The 22,305-nt window shown below is 40.2% G+C and overlaps 1 protein-coding gene across 1 annotated transcript; it reads left to right on the plus strand.

The window, feature by feature from the left end:
• The first annotated feature begins 14,565 nt into the window (after positions 1-14,565).
• Positions 14,566-15,456, plus strand: TAS2R4 (taste 2 receptor member 4). Its single transcript, XM_055420290.2, has one exon. The coding sequence runs from the start codon at positions 14,566-14,568 to the stop codon at positions 15,454-15,456; it is 891 nt and encodes a 296-aa protein (XP_055276265.1).
• Positions 15,457-22,305: the final 6,849 nt, after the last annotated feature.

Raw genomic sequence — 22,305 nt, forward strand, 5'->3', positions numbered from 1 at the left:
AGATTGTTGAAAGGAATGAGTGAATCAACACATTAAAACTAGAGTCCCACATGGAATAAGTCAATAAATACTGCTATTATTATTGTTTTTGTTCTTGTTTTGTGAAAGAGGTTACATTCTGCCATAGCATGAAGAATTAACACAGTTCTTAGCACTTTGTCATATGTAGCCCAAAGTGAGTCTTCAGGTTGTTCTGATTTATACATTCATTTTCAAAATTATAGAAATAAAATGTCTTTTGGTCTGTATTGTTTGCTTTCAAATTGATATTTGCCTCTTGAAGGTGCTAGGAAAATTCCTAATTCTGACATAAAGTTCTCTTTCAAAAAGGTATCTATTGAAACTTAATGATTTTTTTCTTAATAAAAATTTAATTTGGAGGAAGAAGGAATTTTCCAAGAGGGTGTAGACACACAGAGAGAAACAAATGGGAGACAAAAAGCTATAAATATATATATTTATATATTTTATAATATTTTATATATATTATATATATAAATATAAAAATATATATAGAAAAATCGTCAGTGGAAATAATGATTTAATATTCATGCATAATTCACTAACATAAAAGGATTCTAAAAGGAGAGCTTCTGTAATTAAAAAAGCTGTGCTTCTTTTCGGCACAGGGAAGTTTAACTGTGGAAAAACTGCAGTCTCAATTGATACGTGCTTTGTTCACCTTGAACCCTACTCTTGGATTTATCCTCTTGGACTCTTGAACACCTGTTCTTACTTCTTATCATTTTGACAGCTTCTCCATCTAGCCCTGACTTTCTGGTTCTTTAGCCCTTACTGGAATTCCTAATCCTGCCTTCTGCCTTGGGTGTGGGGATTTTCTTCTCTTTTAATTGGACGTAGCATTTTATTAGAGATCTTGGCTTGGCTATTGTTTGTTTCTTGGTGCCTTTGGCTAACTCCTGGATGTTTCCTCCTTTTTCTACTGAGGTTTCATTAAATCCTACCCCAATCTAACAGATTCAGATGGGTGGGTCCAGTCATCTTGCTCAGTTCAGTTCAGTCGCTCAGTCGTGTCCGACTCTTTGCGACTCCATGAATCACAGCACGCCAGGCCTCCCTGTCCATCACCAACTCCTGGAGTTCACTCAGACTCATGTCCATCGAGTCGGTGATGCCATCCAGCCATCTCATTCTCTGTTGTCCCCTTCTCCTCCTGCCCCCAATTCCTCCCAGCATCAGAGTCTTTTCCAGTGAGTCAACTCTTCGCATGAGATGGCCAAAGTATTGGAGTTTCAGCTTTAGCATCAGTCCTTCCTGTTCATTCCACTGGTGCCTGGAGTATGGATGGAAAATGTAGAATTCCCCAGTAGGGAGTTTATTGTCGTAGTCCAGTTGGCTGAGTGCAGAGTTTCCCTCCCTGATAGGAAATGAAATCAGATTCATAGTTGTGGCATTCCCAACCCCTCCCCTGTTTCCTCTTTCAGAGAAATCTGGATTGACTCCTGGGAAAGCTCAGACTTTGTTATGTGACTTCAGCAATATATTGGCTGCCCTTAGTCAAAGACTGGGGTGGGAGTGGGGATGTGAGTCTGAGTAGTGGGTGATTTGCTGAAGAAAGAAGTCTTACTTGTGGCTAGAGGCACACTGAAGGGAAGTTTAGCTCTTTTGGAGAGGATATGGTCTTCTGAGCCCACCAGGGAAAATACTTAATCTGCCAGCTCCTGACTGAGTCCAAGGCCATAGGGGAGAATTGCCTAATACCTCACTCCCATTTTTGAGAAACCCTGGAAGTGGCCATCTTTTTTGTTTTGTTTTCATTAAATTAACTTCAGTTGCTAAATTACATCTGGCCGTTTCATGCACAAAGGACCAGAGCATATCTTTTCCTCACTGTGACCAGGTTCTTAGGGTCAAAGTATGAGAACGAGAATTGTCCTTGCATTTGGAGTCCAGTTACAGGCTAGAGCTTGTTCCTGAGGCTATGTGTCTCCACCAAGCACATCTGTTCTTTGGTGTGTGGTGGAGGGGCCTTTAACACATGAGTCCACAGTAAGTTATGACAGTCCCTCATGAAACCTTCCACCAGGTTTCCACCAGGGCCCCCTAAATATCCTGTGCCTCGTGAAGCTACTTCTCATTTTTGATACTCTCTGACCTCTCTGGCTTATCTTGATTCTACTTCATTCTTTCATACTACAGACACTTATTTAACACTCTCTCTGCACCAGTGTACTAGATCAATCATTATTCTCAAAAACACTGCACGTAGTGGGCAGTAAAGATGCAGAAGTGGGTATTCCATCTCTCCATCACTGAAACAGATGCTTCAGGTATGATGAAGGGATCCTGTCATTACTAGAGGGTTCTTGCCCAGGTGATTTTTAGCTCTCTCTTTCTGACAGCTATTAAAATGTACTGTTACAATATTGTAAAGTAATTGGCCTCCAATTTAAATAAATAAAAAATAAAATGTACTGCTCACTTCTCTTGCCCTGGGGAGCAAAGTTGACTGAGGGCTCCAGCTGCTGAGGCCACACTTCCTGCAGACTGTTTACTGAAAGGTGAGTGAGTGTGAGGTCACTCAGTCATGTCCGACTTTTTGGACTGTAGCCCACCAGGCTCCTCTGTCCATGGAAATTTTTGGGCAAGAGTACTGGAGTGGGTTGCCATTTCCTTCTCCAGGGGATCTTCCCAACCCAGGGATTGAACCTGGGTCTCCTGCATTGCAGGCAGATGCTTTACCATCTGAGCCACCATGCTGCTGCTGCTGCTAAGTCACTTTAGTCGTGTGCGACTCTGTGCAACCCCATAGACGGAAGCCCACCAGGCTCCCCCGTCCCTGGGATTCTCCAGGCAAGAACACTGGAGTGGGTTGCCATTTCCTTCTCCAATGTGTGAAGGTGAAAAGTGAAAGTGAAGTCGCTCAGTTTTGTCCGACCCTTAGTGACCCCACGGACTGCAGCCTACCAGGCTCTTCCATCCATGGGGTTTTCTAGGCAATAGTACTATGGAAGACCGTAAATAAATAAATAAATAATAAAACATACTGCTCACTTCTGTTGCCCTGGGGAGCAAAGTTGACTGAGGGCTCCAGCTGCTGAGGCCACACTTCCTGCAGACTGCTCCCAGCCAGTGATGGAGAATGGAGTACTAAGGTAGGTCTGCTCCACTGAGACATGAGACTCTTCCAACAGGCAGTTTTGGCCCAAGGACTCTCCATCAGCTTGGGTGACCCTTTTTTGGAACTGTGCTGCAGTCTAGAGCTCTTCTTACCCAATTCTTTCTTCTCCCTCCCTTTTTATAGCTATCAGACCTACATAGCTGTATGAATATTCACCTTCCTTTGCTTCCTGCCACCTAAAATCACGTGCATGTTTAATCCTATTTCTGCCAGTGTTTCTTGTGTAAAAGGTACAAGTGTTGTGTTTTTCAAGTGAACTAGAATTTTGAAAATCATCCCAGATTCTTCCTTTCCTTCAGTTTTGATATTCATTTGGTCACTAAATCTGTTTGCTTATACTCTAGAAATTTTTCTCTCAAATGCCCTGCTAATCTCTATTTGTACTGTTTTCATTCCTTAAGAGTGACTGCAGCAGGATTTATTTATTTATTTATTTTCATATCTATTTATTTATTTAGCGTCAGGGTCCTAGTTACAGTGTGTGTGATCTAGTTCCCTGACCAGGTATTGAACCTGGACCTGCTGCATTGGGAGCTCAGAGTCTTAGCCACTGGACCACCAGGGAGGCCCCTGCAGCATGATTTAACTAGTTTCCTTTTCCAATTCCATCCCCTTCCAGCAAAGCATTTCCACATTACTGGGTTGTGGGCTTCATGCAGTGAACATACAATCACGGTGCTCTTTTAAAATCCTGCAGTGACTCTCCATTGCTCACCCCAGTCTTTTGCTTGGATAACCCCTTTGCATCTTCAATAGTTAATTTATATGTCTCCTTAAGGATGCCTTTTGTGAATCCTCAAAGCTGTGTTAAAAGCCCCTCTGGAACACTCCCAGTGTACCCTTTGTTTTTCCTTGTTACAGCACCTAATACATGATCTAATTGTCTATTTGTCTCTCCCACTATTCTGTATGCTCTTTGAAGGCAGGGTGTGCTGTGGGTGATTCTTCCTTGTTTCCTTAGCACCTAATGTATAAGTGACTGGCTGATAATAACAGTTTACTGAATGAATGAACCAATGAGGAGCTGCCTAGTATACTGGACAGAGCTCAGTCTCAGAAGACCTTCCAAATAAGCCACTGATTTTCTGTGACATTTGGCAGTCACTTACTCTCTTTGATCTAAATTTTCCTCATCTGGAAGTAGGAATAAGCAGATTTCCCTCCTAGAACTGTTTTAAAGATAAACTGAGATTTATAATGCCTGGGAACATAATAAGCACTCAAAAAAGTCTAAGAAATATTAATAAATGTTTTCTTCTTCCTAAGCAACATTGGTGCTCTTGAAAACAATTCAAAGTTTTAAATTCCTGTTTATCCGTGCCTGATCTCATTCTTCAAAGTCTTCATCAAATAAACCAAGTCATCCTTTTGCTTTGACTGTTTGCCCTAAGACTTTTCCTACAGATCTGCTGAGTAGCAAAGAATGGACTCAGGACTGCACTGTATCCACCCAGGGTCTTCTTGGGCTGTAATAAATAAACAAATAAATAGTCAGACTCACAAGACTGTCTTAGGCCACTCTGGCACCAGTGTACTCAGACGGGTATATTTCAGGGATCCAGTTCAGCAGCAGGGGAATGTCAGACCTTCTTCTTTTGCAGTGTCCTTGCTGCCAGTTATACAGTTCAGGTACAAGGAGAAGAGATCCACATTTAGGTAAGGGTAGAAGCTGCACTAAAATAAAAGCCTCATGTCTCAGAGAATCAATTTCTCTTGTAATAATTTCATAGCCTTAATTTCCAGGTTGAGCCAAGAGATACACACCTAGGAGTTATCCATCACGTTCAAGGAAGCAAGAGGTCTCCATAACACATTTAACTGAAGGTCAAATTCTCATGCAGGGGAGAAGGGATTTTGTTAACACTTTGCCTATAGTGACCCTTTCAGAAATGACTTCAAATGGAACCAGCTTACTCATTGCTCTTGCTAGTTAGCATGATCACATCTTAATTCCATGCCTCCTGCTACTGAGAGCTCAACCACTTCATGTATCAGCCTCTGAACGAGGCCTATTACTGCAAGACACTGGGTTTTCTCTGCTTTTTTGGAACATTTACTACTTTTTTCTTTTAATTAAAGTATAATTGATTTACAGTGTTGTGTTAGTTATTGGTATATAGAAAAGTGGTTAAGATATATGCTGCTGCTGCTAAGTCACTTCAGTCATGTCCGACTCTGTGCGACCCCATAGACAGAAGCCCACCAGGCTCCCCCGTCCCTGGGATTCTCCAGGCAAGAACACTGGAGTGGGTTGCCATTTCCTTCTCCAATGTGTGAAAGTGAAAAGTGAAAGTGAAGTCGCTCAGTCGTGTCCGACCCTTAGCGACCCCACGGACTACAGCCAACCAGGCTCCTCCATCCATGGGATTTTCTAGGCAATAGTACTGGAGTGGCTTGCCATTGCCTTCTCCGAAGATATATGCACATATATATATATTCCTTTCAGATTTTTCCACTATATTGCAAGATATTGACTACAGTTCCCTCTGCTATACAGTAGGTCCTTGTTATTTATTTTGTACATAGTAGTGTGCATCTGATAATCCCAAACTCCTAATTTATCCCTCCCTTACCTTCTCCCTCAGGGTTGCTTTGGCAGCTCTGGGTCTTCTGTGGTTCCATATACATCTTAATGTTTGTTTTAGTTCTATGAAAAAACATCATGGGTCATTTGGTAGGGACTGCGTTAAATCTGTAGATTGCTTTGGGTAGTGTGGCCATTTTAACACTATTAATTCTTTCAATCCAAGAGTGTGGGATAACTTTCGATGTGTTTGTATCATCTTCAGTTTCATTTATTGGTGTTTTATAGTTCACAGCATATAAGTCTTTCACCTCATTTGTTAGTTTTATTAAGTAGTTTTTTAGATGTGATTTTAAAAGGGATTTTTTTTTCACTTTCCGATATTTCATTTTTGGTATAAAGAAATGCAATTGATTTCTGTATACTAATCTTCTATACTGCTACCTTTCTGAATTTGTTTATCAGTTCTCATAGTTTCTGCGTGGAGTCCTTTGGGTTTTCTACATATAGTATCATGTCATCTGCATATAAAGATGATTTTACCTCTTCCCTTCCAATTTGGATAACCTTTATTTCTTTTTCTTGTTGGATTGCTGTGGCTAGGACTGCCAATAATATGTTGAATAGAAGTGGTGAGGGGGGGCATCCTTTTCTTGTTCTGGATTTAGTGGGAAGGTTTTTAGTTTTTCACTTTTGAGTGTTACGTTGGTTAAGTATTTGTCACAAATAGTTTTTATTATGTTAAGATAAGTTCCCTTGATATCCACTTTGGTAAGAGTTTTTATATCATGAATGGATGTTAAATTTTATCAAATGCCTTTTCTGTATCTATTGAGGTGGTAATGTGGTTTTTGTTTTCTTTTGTTGATGTGGTGTATCACACTGATTGATTTCCATATGTTTAACCATCCTTGTGACCCAGGGATGAATCCAGCTTGATCATGGTGTATGATCCTTGCAAAAGCTAACAAAGTTTTGTCAAGAGAACACACTGGTCATAGCAATACCCTCTTCCAACAGCACAAGAGATGACTCTACACATGGACATCTCCAGGTGGTCAATACTGAAATCAGGTTGATTATATTTTCTTTTTTTAAATATAAATATTTATTTTAATTGGAGGCTAATTACTTTACAATATTGTATTGGTTTTGCATACATCAACATGAATACACCACGGGTGTACATGTGTTCCCCATCCTGAGCCCCCCTCCCACCTCCCTCCCCATACCATCCCTCTGGGTCATCCCAGTGCACCAGCCCCGAGAATCCTGTATCATGCATTGAACCTGGACTGGTGATTCATTTCACATATGATAATATACATGTTTCAATGCCATTCTCCAAAATCATGCCACCCTCGCCCTCTCCCACAGAGTTCAAAAGGCTGTACTATACCTCTGTGTTTCTTTTGCTGTCTCACATACAGGGTTATCATTACCATCTTTCTAAATTCCATATATATGCGTTCAGTTCAGTTCAGTCGCTCAGTCATGTCCAACTCTTTGGGACCCCATGAATCGCAGCACGCCAGGCCTCCCTGTCCATCACCAACTCCTGGAGTTCACTCAATTCATGTCCATCAAGTCGGTGATGCCATGCATCTATTTCATCCTCTGTTGTCCCCTTCTCCTCCTTCCCCCAATCCCTCCCATCATCAGAGTCTTTTCCAGTGAGTCAACTCGTCGCATGAGGTGGCCAAAGTATTGGAATTTCAGCTTTAGCATCAGTTCTTCCAATGAACACCCAGGACTGATCTCCTTTAGAATGGACTGGTTGGATCTCCTTGCAGTCCAAGGGACTCTCAAGAGTCTTCTCCAGCACCACAGTTCAAAAGCGTCAATTCTTCGGTGCTCAGATTTCTTCACAGTCCAACTCTCACATCCATCCATGACCATTGGAAAAACCATAGCCTTGACTAGACAGATCTTTGTTGACAAAGTAATGTCTCTGCTTTTTAATATGCTATCTAGGTTGGTCATAGCTTTCCTTCCAAGGAGTAAGCGTCTTTTAATTTCATGGCTGCAATCAGCATCCACAGTGATTTTGGAGCCCCCCAAAATAAAGTCTGACACTGTTTTCACTGTTTCCCAATCTATTTCCCATGAAATGATGGGACCAGATGCCATGATCTTAGTTTTCTGAATGTTGAGCTTCAAGCCAACCTTTTCACTCTCCTCTTTCACTTTCATCAAGAGGCTTTTTAGTTCCTTTTCACTTTCTGCCCTAAGGGTGGTGTCATCTGCATATCTGAGGTTACTGATATTTCTCCCGGCAATCTTGATTCCAACTTGTGCTTCTTCCAGCCCAGCATTCCTCATGACGTACTCTGCATATAAGTTAAATAAGCAGGGTGACAATATACAGCCTTGATGTACTCTTTTTCCTACGTGGAACCAGTCTGTTGTTCCATGTCCAGTTCTAAGTGTTGCTTCCTAACCTGCATACAGGTTTCTCAAGAGGCAGGTCAGGTGGTCTAGTATTCCCATCTCTTTCAGAATTTTCCACAGTTTATTGTGATCCACATATATGTGTTAGTATACTGTATTGGTGTTTTTCTTTCTGGCTTACTTCACTCTGTGTAATAGGCTTCAGTTTCATCCACCTCATTAGAACTGATTCAAGTGTATTCTTTTTAATGGCTGAGTAATACTTCATTGTGTATATGTACCACTGTTTTCTTATCCATTCATCTGCTGATTGACATCTAGGTTGCTTCCATGTCCTGGCTATTATAAACAGTGCTGCGATGAAAATTGGGGTACATGTGTCTCTTTCAATTCTGGTTTCCTCAGTGTGTATGCCCAGGAGTGCGATTGCTGGGTCAAATGGCAGTTCTATTTCCAGTTTTATAAGGAATCTCCACACTGTTCTCTATAGTGGCTGTACTAGTTTGCATTCCCACCAACAGTGTAAGAGGGTTCCCTTTTCTCCACACCCTCTCCAGCATTTATTGCTTGTAGACTTTTGAATAGCAGCCATTCTGACTGGCATTAAATGGTACCTCATTGTGGTTTTTATTTGCATTTCTCTGATAATGAGGGATGTTGAGCATCTTTTCATGTGTTTGTTAGCCATCTGAATGTCTTCTTTGGAGAAATGTCTCTTTAGTTCTTTGGCCCATTTTTTGATTGGGTCGTTTATTTTTCTGGAATTGAGCTGTAGGAGTTGCTTGTATGTTTTTGAGATTAATTCTTTGTCAGTTGCTTCATTTGCTATTATTTTCTCCCATTTTGAAGGCTATCTTTTCACCTTGCTTATAGTTTTCTTTGTTGTGCAGAAGCTTTTAATTTTAATTTGGTCCCATTTGTTTATTTTTGCTTTTATTTCCAATATTCTGGGAGGTGGGTCATAGGGGATCCTGCTGTGATTTGTGTCGGAGAGTGTTTTGCCTATGTTCTTCTCTAGGAGTTTTATAGTTTCTGGTCTTACGTTTAGATCTTTAATCCATTTTGAGTTTATTTTTGTGTATGGTGTTAGAAAGTGTTCTAGTTTCATTCTTTTACAAGTGGTTGACCAGTTTTCCCAGCACCACTTGTTAAAGAGATTGTCTTTTCTCCATTGAATATTCTTGCCTCCTTTGTCAAAGATAAGGTGTCCATAGGTGTGTGGATTTATCTCTGGGCTTTCTATTTTGTTCCATTGATCTGTATTTCTGTCTTTTTGCCAGTACCATACTGTCTTGATGAGTGTAGCTTTGTAGTAGAGCCTGAAGTCCGGCAGGTTGATTCCTCCAGTTCTATTCTTCTTTCTCAAGATTGCTTTGGCTATTCGAGGTTTTTTGTATTTCCATACAAATTGTGAAATTATTTGTTCTAGTTCTGTGAAAAATACTATTGGTAGCTTGATAGGGATTGCATTGAATCTATAGATTGCTTTGGATAGTATACTCATTTTCACTATATTGGTTCTTCTGATCCATGAACATGATATATTTCTCCATCTATTAGTGTCCTCTTTGATTTCTTTCACCAGTGTTTTATAGTTTTCTATATATAGGTCTTTTGTTTCTTTAGGTAAATATATTCCTAAGTATTTTATTATTTTCATTGCAATGGTGCATGGAATTGTTTCCTTAATTTCTCTTTCTATTTTCTCATTATTAGTGTATAGGAATGCAAGGGATTTCTGTGTGTTGATTTTATATCCTGCAACTTTACTACATTCACTGATTAGCTCTAGTAATTTTCTGGTAGAGTCATTAGGGTTTTCTGTGTAGAGGATCATGTCATTTGCAAACAGTGAGAGTTTTACTTCTTTTCCAATTTGGATTCCTTTTATTTCTTTTTCTGCTCTGATTGCTGTGGCCAAAACTTCCAAAACTATGTTGAATAGTAGTGGTGAGAGTGGGCACCCTTGTTTTGTTCCTGACTTTAGGGGAAACACTTTCAGTTTTTCACCATTGAGGATAATGTTTGCTGTGGGTTTGTCATATATAGCTTTTATTATGTTGATGTATGTTCCTTCTATTCCTGATTTCTGGAGGGTTTTTATCATAAATGGATTCTGAATTTTGTCAAAGGCTTTCTCTGCATCTATTGAGATAATCATATGGCTTTTATTTTTCAGTTTGTTAATGTGGTGTATTACATTGATTGATTTGGGGATATTGAAGAATCCTTGCATTCCTGGGATAAAGCCCATTTGGTCATGATGTATGATCTTTTTAATGTGTTGTTGGATTCTGTTTGCTAGAATTTTGTTAAGGATTTTTGCATCTGTGTTCATCAATGATATTGGCCTGTAGTTTTCTTTTTTCGTGGCATCTTTGTCAGGTTTTTGTATTAGGGTGATGGTGGCCTTATAGAATGAGTTTGGAAGTTTACCTTCCTCTGCAATTTTCTGGAAGAGTTTGAGTATAATAGGTGTTAGCTCTTCTCTAAATTTTTGGTAGAATTCAGCTGTGAATCCATCTAGACCTGGGCTTTTGTTTGCTGGAAGATTTCTGATTGCAGTTTCAATTTCCATGCTTGTGATGGGTCTGTTAAGATTTTCTATTTCTTCTTGGTTCAGTTTGGGAAAGTTGTACTTTTCTAAGAATTTGTCCATTTCTTCCAAGTTGTCCATTTTATTGGCATATAATTGCTGATAGTAGTCTCTTACGATCCTTTGTATTTCTGTTTTGTCGGTTGTGATCTTTCCATTTTTATTTCTAATTTTATTGATTTGGCTTTTCTCCCTTTGTTTCTTGATGAGTCTGGCTAATGGTTTGTCAACTTTATTTATCCTCTCAAAGAACCAGCTTTTGGCTTTGTTGATTTTTGCTATGGTCTCTTTTGTTTCTTTTGCATTTATTTCTGTCCTAATTTTTAATATTTCTTTCCTTCTACTAACCCTGGGGTTCTTCATTTCTTCCTTTTCTAGTTGCTTTAGGTGTAGAGTTAGGTTATTTAGTTGACTAGGTTTATTATGTTCTTTGAAGCCAAAGGTGGAAAAGTTCTATAGAGTAAGCAAAAACAAGACCTGGAGCTGGGTGTGGCTCAGATCATGAGCTCCTTATTACAAAATTCAGGCTCAAATTGAACAAAGTAGGGAAAACCACTAGGCCATTCAGGTATGTCCTTAATCAAATACCTTATGATTACACAATAGAGGTGATGAATAGATTCAAGAGATCAGATCAGGCAGGCAGAGTGCCTGAAGAACTATGGATGGAGGTTCATAACACTGTATAGGACATGGTGTCTAAAACCATCCCAAAGAAAAAGAAATGCAAGAAGGCAAACTGATTGTCTGAGGAAGCTTTACAAATAGCCGAGAAAAGAAGAAAAACAAAAGGCAAGGGAGAAAGAGAAGGAGATACCCAACCAAATGCAGAGTTCCAAAGAATAGCAAGGAGAGATAAGAAAGACTTCTTAGGTGAAATGAAAAGAAATAGAGGAAAGCAATAGAATGGGAAAGAATAGAGATCTCTTCAAGAAAATTGGAGATATCAAGGGAATATTTCATGCAAGTGTGGGTATGATAAAGGTCAGAAATGGCAAGGACCTAACAGAAGCAAAAGAGATTAAGAAGAGGTACCAAGAATACACAGAAGAACTATGCAAAAAAGATCTTAATGACCCCGATAACCACAATGGTGTGGTCACTCACCTGGAGCCAGACATCCTGGAGTGAAAGTCAAGAGGGCCTTAGGAAGCATTACTATGAACAATGCTAGTGGAGATGATGAAATTCCAGATGAGCTATTTACAGTCCTAAAAGAGGATGCTGTTAAAGTGCTGTACTTAATATGTTAGAAAATTTGGAAACTCAGCATTGGCCACAGAACTGGTAAAGATCAGTTTTCATTCCAATCCCAAAGAAGGGCAATGCCAAAGAATGTCCAAACTACCATACAATTGCACTCATTTCACATGCTAGCTAGGTTATGCTCAAAATCCTTGAAGCTAGGCTTCAGCTGTATGTGAACTGAGAAATCCAGATTTACAAGCTGGACTTAGTAAAAGCAGAGGAACCAGAGATCAAGTTGCAAGCATTCACTGGATCATAGAGAAAACAAGGGAATTCAGAAAAACATCTATTTCTGCTTTACTGACTATGCTAATATATTTGACTGTGTGGATCACAACAAACTATGGAAAATTCTTAAAGAGATGGGAATACCAGACCACCTTACCTGCCTCATGAGAAACCTGTATGTAGGTCAAGAAGCATCAGAACTGGACATGGAATAACAAACTGGTTCAAAATTAGGAAAGCAGAATGTCAAGGCTGTAAATTGTCACCCTGCTTATTTGACTTATTGCAGAATATATCATGTGAAATGCTGGGCTGGATGAAGGTCAAGTTGGAATCACGGTTGTCGGGAGAAATATCAATAGCCTCAGATGTGCTGATGACACCACCTTAATGGCAAAAAGTGAAGAGGAACTAAAGAGCCTTTTGGTGAAGGTGAAAGAGGAGAGTGAAAAACTGTCTTAAAAGTCAACATTCAGAAAACAAAGATCATGGCATCTGGTCCCAACACTTCGTAACAAATAAATGGAGAAGAAATGAAAACTGTCACAGACTTTTTTCCCTTGGGCTCCAAAATCACTGGGGATGGTGACTGCAGCCATGAAATAAAAAGATGCTTGCTCCTTGGAAGAAAAGCTGTGACAAACCTAGACAGTGTATTCAAAAGCCGAGACATCACTTTGATGACAAAGGTCACACAGTGAAAGCTATGATTTTTCCAGTGGTCATGTATGGATGTGAGAGTTGGACCATAAAGAAACCTGAATTTTGAAGAATTGATGCTTTTGAACTGTGGTGCTGGAGAACACTCTTGAGCATCCCTTGGACAGCACGGAGATCAAACCAGTCAATCCTAAAGGAAATCAACCCTGAATATTCATTGGAAGGACTGATGCTGAAGTTCTAATACTTTGGCCCCCTGATGTGCAGAGCCAACTCATTGGGAAAGATCCTGATGTTATGAAAGATTAAGGGGAGGAGGAGAAGGGGGCGGCAGAGGATGAGATGGTTGGATGGCATCACTGACTCAATGGACATGAGTTTGAGCAGACTCCAAGAGATAGTGAAGGACAGGGAAGTTTGATGTGTTGCAGTCCACAGGGTTGCAGAGTCTGAAACTACTGAGTGACTGAACAAAAACAATTGATAGGTATGTATTCTTTGGTGCTTTAAACCTTGTTTTCCAGTTGATTTTGTATTTCTTTTTGTTCCTTACTTTTTTTTTTGTTTTTCCTTTTGTGGTTTGAAGGTTTTCTTTGTATCATGCTTGAGTTCTCTTGTTTTTTGTGTTTGTGAATCCATTGTATGTTTTTGATTTATAACTACAAACCTTGGTTTTCAAGTATTGAACGTTAATTCTTATCAGTTCAGTTCAGTTGCTCAGTCGTGTCTGACTATTTGTGACCCCATGGACTGCAGCACGCCAGGCTTCCCTGTCCATCACTAACTCCTGGAGCTGGTGATGTAATTAAGATATAATTCTTGTATCTTATACTATATTGTTTATTCTGTTTAAATGTGGTAGGTATAATCAGTTCAGTTCAGTTCAGTCGCTCAGTAGTGTCCGACTCTCCGCGACCCCATGAATCACAGCACGCCAGGCCTCCCTGTCCATTACCAACTCCCGGAGTACACTCAAACTCATGTCCACAGAATTGGTGACGCCATCCAGCCATCTCATTCTCCGTCGTCCCCTTCTCCTCCCGCTCCCAACCTTTCCCAGCATTAGAGTCTTTTCCAGTGAGTCAACTCGTCGCATGAGGTGGCCAAAGTATTGCAGTTTCAGCTTTAGCATCAGTCCCTCCAATGAACATCCAGGATTGATCTCCTTTAGAATGGACTGGTTGGATCTCCTTGCAGTATATATATCTCAACGTAATTACTTCAGTGTAGTAATCAATTGTGTAGATAGCTAAATGGAAATATATGCTCTGATACCACCTTTCCTTTAATTGTTGCCTTGCTTGCTCACTCTGTTGCCTGTTTGATGTGGCCACCCATGGTTTTGTGGGTGTGTGTGTGTGTCGGAGCGAGGCATGGGAATTCCCACCATATTCTGGGGTTGTATGAAGAGAAGTCCAGACATGCTGGACCAGCATTCAATCATTTGATTTTGATAACCGTGGGGTCTGCTGTAATTCTTCCCTCCAGCATTCCTTCTCTTGGAGAAGTGGACTCCCAGGTTCACTTTGGTGGTTTTAATTAGGCATTTCTAAGGAAAATAGGATATGATGAAGAAATAGTAATGCAATCCTTGGAGGATTTGCATCTCAGTAAAAGCAGCTGGCTCTTAGACCACTAATGGTTCATTTGCCACAGTGGGGAAATTAAAATAGGAAATATCTTTCCTGCCTTGGTACTGGTGCTTACTTGTACATTATAATATTTTCCCTGCTCCCAGCATCAGCACCGCATCTCCTGAGTCCTCAATGTGTAAAGATGCTTCGGATGGTCTTTTTTTCTTCCATCATTGTCTCTGAAATTTTAACTTTTGTAGGACTCATTGTGAATCTCTTCATTGTAGTGGTCAGTTACAAGACTTGCATCAAAAGCCACAGGATTTCTTCTTCTGACAGACTCCTGTTCAGTTTGGGCATCACCAGATTCCTTATACTGTTACTGAATGTTGTCGTCATCATCTCTCCAAATGGGGAAAGGTCAGTCTCCTTATCCTGTTTTTTCCTGTCATGTTGGATGTTTTTGGACTCCAGTAGTCTTTGGTTTGTAACCTTGCTCAACGTCTTGTATTGTGTGAAGATTGCTAACTACCAACACTCAGTGTTTCTCCTGCTGAAACGAAATCTCTCCACCAAGATGCCCCGGCTGCTGCTGGTCTGTATGCTACTTTCTGTCTTCACCACTCTCCTGTATGTTATGCTCAGACACTTGGCACCCTCTCTTGAATTTGTGACTGTGAGAAATGGCACAGTATTTGACATCAACGAGGGACTCTTGTCTTTGGTGACTCCTTTGGTCTTGAGCTCATTTCTCCAGTTCATCATTAATGTGACTTCTGCTTCTTTGTTAATCAATTCCTTGAAGAGACATATACAGAAGATGCAGAGAAGTGCCACTGTTCTTTGGAATCCCCAGACTGAAGCTCACGTGGGTGCTATGAAGCTGATGATCTGTTTCCTCACACTCTACATTCCATATTCGGTTGCTACCCTGCTGCATTATCTCCCTTCTTCTATAGGGATGGATTTGAGAACCAAGTCTATTTATGTTATTATGTCCACCATTTACCCTCCAGGACACTCTCTTATTATTATTCTCACACATCCTAAACTGAAAACAAAAGCAAAGAATATTCTTTGTTTCAATAAATAGTGGGATTTCAATAATAAATGGTGCTAAAGTCACCTCAGCGGGGGGCAAGATTTTCTTTGTTGGTAGTTTTCCCAGTGATCTGAGAAATTCATTTTTGTAATTACTGATCTGACTCCATAAGCCTTTAAGTGCCTGTATTTCAGTTCATTCTACAATATATTGTTTCAGTTCAGTTCAGTTTAGTCGCTCAGTCATGTCCGACTCTTTGCGACCCCATGAATCTCAGCAATATTTTAAAATCAGGTACTTTCTATAAGGCACTTGTTGGAGACATTGCTTATCGTGTGTTTTGCATGGGCATCGCATCCCTGGATCATGGAAATCACCACACTGTTCCACTGGCTACTGAAGTGTAATGGGTAGTTCCCCCAAATTAAGCAATATATTAGAGGTCACTTCATTAGTTAAAATTTTGAAGTTTAGCTGAGGAGCCCTGAGTAAGGGATCCACAATGGGTAAGTGGTCATTGGGAGCCATTCAACTGGCTTAGGCATAACAAGAGGGTAGAGCGAGAAAAAGAGGAAGGGAAAGTTTCAGAGAGAAAAGAGAAACATGAAAGGAGATAGGTGTACATTATGTCAGAGGTAGAGAAAGGGTCCTCAACTTGCTGAGGGACAGTAACTGCCAGGAAGTTCAGGACTGAGTTTCTTCTTTTGTTCTGGATAAAAGGGAAGGGCCAGAATTGATGGGTGGAAGGAAGTGACCAGGATTAAAGAAGCCCAATCCAGGATGGCTTTAAGGATCTTCAAAGCTGGGAAGCCAAGTTCAAAAGTTGTGCCAAAAAGTGAAATCAACACATTCTGAGTGCCACTTTACAAAAAATTTGACCCTATCATATGATATGGAATTCAGTAGAAAGCTGAGAGGAGTCATTGGACTGGTGGTAGAACCACCTGACCTTTGGTGAACTTCTGTCATCTCTGTGTGAATTTATGCACTGAATTTTATGGGCACTGCATAATTCTCCAGAATGTTGTGCCTTCTGTTTGTTCGTTTGGAACAGCAGGCCTGTGGCTACAGAGGAACAGAAATCTGAAGTTGAAATACTGATGTTTTGAAATGGGAATTGGGAAATAATAATTTATATAGGTTTTTTTTTTTTTGTTTACAGGATATGTAATACTTACACATCTCAAAATAATCTTATTAAAATAACATTCTCCTTATTAAAAATTATCCTGAGAAATCTCCAAATTTTACAGTCTACCTGATATTTCTCATCCCAGCCACCAGAATCTTGACTATTCAGTAAGATTATCCAAATAATATTTTATACTCCAAAACCTGGAGGAATCCATTAGATTAGAATCTGAAGATTAGGAGATAAAAGGATTGCTGAGAGTGACTAAGCTACACAGTGACATCAGAACTCTAAAGGAATAGCAGAAACCCTGATGGACCCCAACATCTTTTCTTTTCCCCCATAAATTCGTAGTTACAGAATTTTTAGCTACTTAGGATTCTGGTAGCTTTCTCTTGTAATTAGGTATTGCCGTATGATTGAGTTCTGCCAGTATAGTCTGAGCAGAAGCTGTGTATATGATTTCTAGGTGGTGCCCCCAGAACAGGTATTAATAGATGCCTTGCTTTCCTCTTTTCGCTTCTCCTCTTTCTGTGGGCTGGAACGCTGATACAGGGATTGGCCATCTTGCACCACAGATGAGGTGATGGCCTGGGGATAGTGGAGCACATTTTCATCCTAGACTTGGCTGTTTGGTTCCTAAAACTGTGGAACTGTCTTACCTTAACTCCAGGACTGTTTATGAAAAATAAACATCTCCATTCTTTTTGAGTTATTTACTACAAACTCTGTAGTTTGATGTCTATATTGCCTTACTCAAATAACTTATGCTATACCATACATATGTACAATAGCATATATCTTTATGATGAAGTAATATGTAGCTATTTACCATTTTATAGTCAAGGAACATTTTTATATGATCTGATAAAATACTTATACTGCTAGGTGAAATAAAAATAAAATAATGCATATGTAAAAAATTGAAAACAATTATTTTTAGGTAGAAAGTTTTGAGTTTTGCTTCCCTGGTGGCTCAGACGGTAAAGAATCTGCCTGCTAATGCAGGAGACCCAGGTTTGATCCTTGGGTCACAAAGGATCATCCCCTGGAAAAGGGAATGGCAGCCCACTCCAGTATTCTTGCCTGGAGAATTCCATGGACAGAGGAGCCTGGTGTCTGTAGTCCATGGGGTTGCAAAAAGTCGGACACAACTGAGTGACCAACACTTTCACTTTCAGAAAGTTTTGAGTAATGCCACCCCGCCGCCCCCCGCCAAAGTTTCCAAGTTTTCTGTGATGAACATATATTTCTTTGGTAATAAGGACAAACTACATACTTTAAAATATAAACAGTAAGAAATTATATTTCTGTCTGTCTATCTAAAGGAGCTATGGGGTCTTCTGATGTCAAAATTCTATTTTTCCTCACTAAGAAAGGCTGTGTGAATAACTATTCTTTGGGTTTATCTGGATTCTTTTTCTAGTATTGACAAAGTTCTGTTAATTCATTTCTTTATTGTCTTATATTGGATTCATTTATTCCCTATTTGGACTGGATGTATTGGTTTTGTATTAGGAATTTTTTAAATTAGGTTTTTCTATTTGAAGAAAGTCTAGAACCTTCCTTCAACTTGAGACTCTTTCTTCAAACTCTTTCTTGAGAAGAGTCACTTTCTGAAATGAGTGCAGGCACCAGGACAATGTCTGTATAACATCATGAAATATTCCCTGTGGCAGCTATAACGGGGGATTTGTTACCTAACTTTTAACTGCTACAAGTCCAAATATTCTCTGGGCTACATTTTCACATGCTATTTATTGGTTCCTCACAATTTCTTTGGCAATGTAGGTATCATTATGCCCATTATATGACTGAGAAAATTGAGGTACAAACAGATAAAGTAAATGACTCATAACAGTAAAACTAGGAGAGGGTAGACCCAAGGCACCAATTCATCTTCTGATTCTAAAATCCAATTATTTTTCCCCTGCATCACAAGATGAGTGGGAAGACATAGTGACAGAGTAGAATAATGTCCAATTATAAAGCTTTATTTTCTAAGACAAGAAAAAAGTATTCAAAATGATGTCTGAAGCAGGATGTGTCCAACCTGAAAATCTCACCCTAAGGCTGCTAGAATTTATATTTATCTATGTGGTGTTGGAGAAGACTCTTGAGAGTCCCTTGGACTGCAAGGAGATCCAACCAGTCCATTCTGAAGGAGATCAATCCTGGGTGTTCATTGGAGGGACTGATGCTAAAGCTGAAACTCCAATACTTTGGCCACCTCATGCGACAAGTTGACTCACTGGAAAAGACTCTGATGCTGGGAAAGGTTGGGGGCGGGAGGAGAAGGGGACAACGGAGAATGAGATGGCTGGATGGCATCACTGACTCTGTGGACATGAGTTTGAGTGAACTCCGGGAGTTGGTGATGGACAGGGAGGCCTGGCATGCTGTGATTCATGGGGTCGCGGAGAGTCGGACACGACTGAGCAACTGAACTGAACTGAACTGATTTATCTCTATATGTCTATTTATCTGAGAGAGGTAGGGGAGATACAAAATCTTGTGGGTGCTTAGTTTCCTTCCAAAATAAGTATTATGGGATCCTGTAGATACTGAATTTTTAGGCCCTGGAATTTATTTGAAATATGTTTTTTAAACCAACAAGTAGGAACATTAAAGAAGAAACCATTTTACAATTTCTTTTGAATGCTACTACTTGGGAAGGACTAGGCCAACAGAAAGAGGGTGGGAAGGTAGATACAATTCATGGAAGAACTAAATGAGATTCTTGGCCTTTTCAAGTATTTTGAAGGTTTCTCTATATTGCTGAGATTTCACTTAAACATATGTGACTTTGGGTTTCCCTGATCGTTGTTACCAGCTTTTTTCAGTTGTTCCAGTTAAAAAACAAAACAAAACAAAAAAACTAACAAAAGAAAGAAGGGATTAAGAGGAAGAAGACAGTAGTGTTTGAAAGCATAAATTGAATGTAACTTTTAAGATAGCCTCAAATGCCAGGGTTTTTCCAGTGAAACTGAAGCTTACTGAAAGCATTTAGAGTAGGTTTCCCAATAATGTTCTTTTTTATAAGCTCAAGCTGGAGATGTATCCTCCCATCTGCCCACTGCTTCTCAGAGAGCGCTGGAGAAGCTGGGACTTTCTTTTGAATTTTGTATGCTTGCTTCCTGTTCTTCCTGGGTGAGTAGAAGGTGGAAGTGGTAATTTGATAAAACTCCCTAAGACTTTAGATAACTGACCCTTGGCCAGTTTGATTCCTTAAGTGAAAAATGGAGAAAAGAAACTCCATGGATGTGTGAGAATTTGCCTGGCATGGAAATTGACAACAGGTAGGTGATAGAAGTTAATGGAGGTTAGGGAGGAGAGGCAGGAGGAGAGGGGTCAGAGGGTAAGGACCACAGCAGGGGGAGGGGCACAGACTGCACACCAACCTCCCCAAGCGGCTGGGGTGGGTGTAAAGTCGGTCTTCTTGGGGCATGCCAGTGGACTTCACATTAGAACAGCTAGCTTGTTCTCTGGATGATGGCTGAGGGCTGTGGGCTGTGTAGGGTCTGGGAAAAGGCAGGAACATAACTCCATGTCAGGAGGAAGGGGCCTGAGGCCCTGGGTAATGGCTCCATGTGTGTACAACTCGCTTGCAAATGATGTATCTAAACACAGGTATATGATTTGTTTCATGATTTTCTGACCTATTTTATATATAAAGTGAAGTTGCTCAGTCGTGTCTGACTCTTTGTGATCCCATGGACTGTAGCCTACAGGCTCCTCCATCCATGGGATTTTCCAGGCAATAGTACTAGAGTGGGTTGCCATTTCCTTCTCCAGGGGATCTTCCTGACCTGGGATTGAACCCAGGTCTCCCGTATTGTAGACAGATGCTTTACCATTTGAGCCACCAGGGAAGTCCTATTTTGTATATATGTATATTTTAAATTAGAGTATAATTGTTTTATAATGTTGTGCTGACCTATTTTAAATACAGAAAATTATTTGTCTCAGTTTTGCTGCTTTCATAGTTGGGACAATGACTATATAATGACCTGAATTCAGGGCTCTCAAGAAATAATAAAATATATTGATATTACTCAGAAAAACCTCTGTAATACCCACTTGTTCCTCTATATCTTTGACTTCTCTGCCTGCTTTTAAAGGCCTGTCTCCTATCATCACTCTTACTGTCCAGAAATTCTGGAATTGTGTAGAGCTGATCACCTTTTTTAGAAGCACCATCCCAGTTCTTATATTTGCGTACTGTGAATACCAGCAGACTTCAGATGTTCCCCTACTTTGTTGACAGGAGTATGAGAGAAATCACTGAGGAAGGAAAGAAAAATACTGACATTAATTTGTAGGAACCAGGCTAGGTAAATTCATATGTCCTTTTATCATCACAATATACCTGTGAGGTAAGCATTATTATCAAAACTTTCTTTATAAGGAGGAACCAGGAGCTCTGAGAGCTTAATTGACTTGTCTGAGAGCATGGCTTCTGACTGGTTGAGCTGGGAGGCACCCCCAAACCTGTCAGATTTTGAAGCATGGTGCCTTTCTGTGAGTGGCCCCGAGTGCCCCTCTTTAAATTCCCCTTAGAAGGAACTGGTCAAGAGATTTGTGTCCCATTGAGGGTTAGTGCTAGCATGGGACTGTGGACACTTTACTTTGGATGAGCAGATATCCAGAAAGTCCTGTCTGCCATCTCTGTCGCACAATTCTTTTCTTAGCATGATCTTGCGAGGGGAAAACCTCCATCTCCCAAATTTTCTCTGGAAAAGCACAAGTCCCAAAATGTTAAAAATGTGCTTGTCATGCGAACAGCCTTCTGTAACTGGGTTTTATGTAACTTTTCAAAAATAAAGTTTTAATTTTATTTTGCAGAAAAGTTTCTAAGAGAGTGTGTAGGGTTCTTATATTCTCTTCTCTCAGCTTTTCTGATGTTAATACCTTACATAATCTGATACATTCGTTGAAACCAGGAAACCAGCATTCATACACTAACTGTTAACTAAACTACAGACTTCATCCAAATTTTACTGGTTTTGTGATACGTGTTCTTTATCTGTTCTAAGATCCAGTCCAGGATATCACATTGCAGATAGTGTTGGTCTCCTCTGGTCTATGATGTTTCTCAATCTTTTCTTGATTTTCATGACCTTGACAGCTTAGAGGGTTACTGTTTGGGCATTTTGTAAAATGTCTCTTCACCTGAGTTTGTCTGATGTTTTCCTCACAGTTAGACTGGGTTTGAATGCCTTTGGGGAAGAGTACAACAGAGGTGAAGAACCCTTCTCATCACATCGCATCACATCAGGGGTACATGATGTTATCGTGACTATTCATTGGTCCTGTTAACCTGGATTGCTTGGTTAAGGTAGTATCTACAGGTTTCTCCACTGCCCGCTTATTCTGCTTCCCTTTCCAGACATTCTAGTTTAGAGGTAAGTCTCTACGTCCGGTTCACTCTCAAGGGAAGTGGCATTAAGCCATGCGTCCTAGAGGGTCTCCCAAATCTTGTCTGTCTTACTTATTTCTCCTCCCAAATTTTCATACTTATGGAACCAGAGAAGATAGCTTCTGCTCTTCTATCTTGGAGAAGGCAATGGCAACCCACTCCAGTACTCTTGCCTGGAGAATCCCATGGATGGAGGAGCCTGGTAGGCTGCAGTCCATGGGGTCGCCAAGAGCCAGTCATGACTGAGCAACTTCACTTTCACTTTTCATTTTCATGCATTGGAGAAGGAAATGGCAACCCACTCCAGTATTCTTGCCTGGAGAATCCCAGGGACGGGGGAGCCTTGTGG

Source organism: Moschus berezovskii, chromosome 3, assembly GCF_049115385.1.
Source record: "Moschus berezovskii isolate FMDL1 chromosome 3, NW_MosBer_1.0, whole genome shotgun sequence".
In the NCBI taxonomy this organism is placed as follows: Eukaryota; Metazoa; Chordata; class Mammalia; order Artiodactyla; family Moschidae; genus Moschus; species Moschus berezovskii.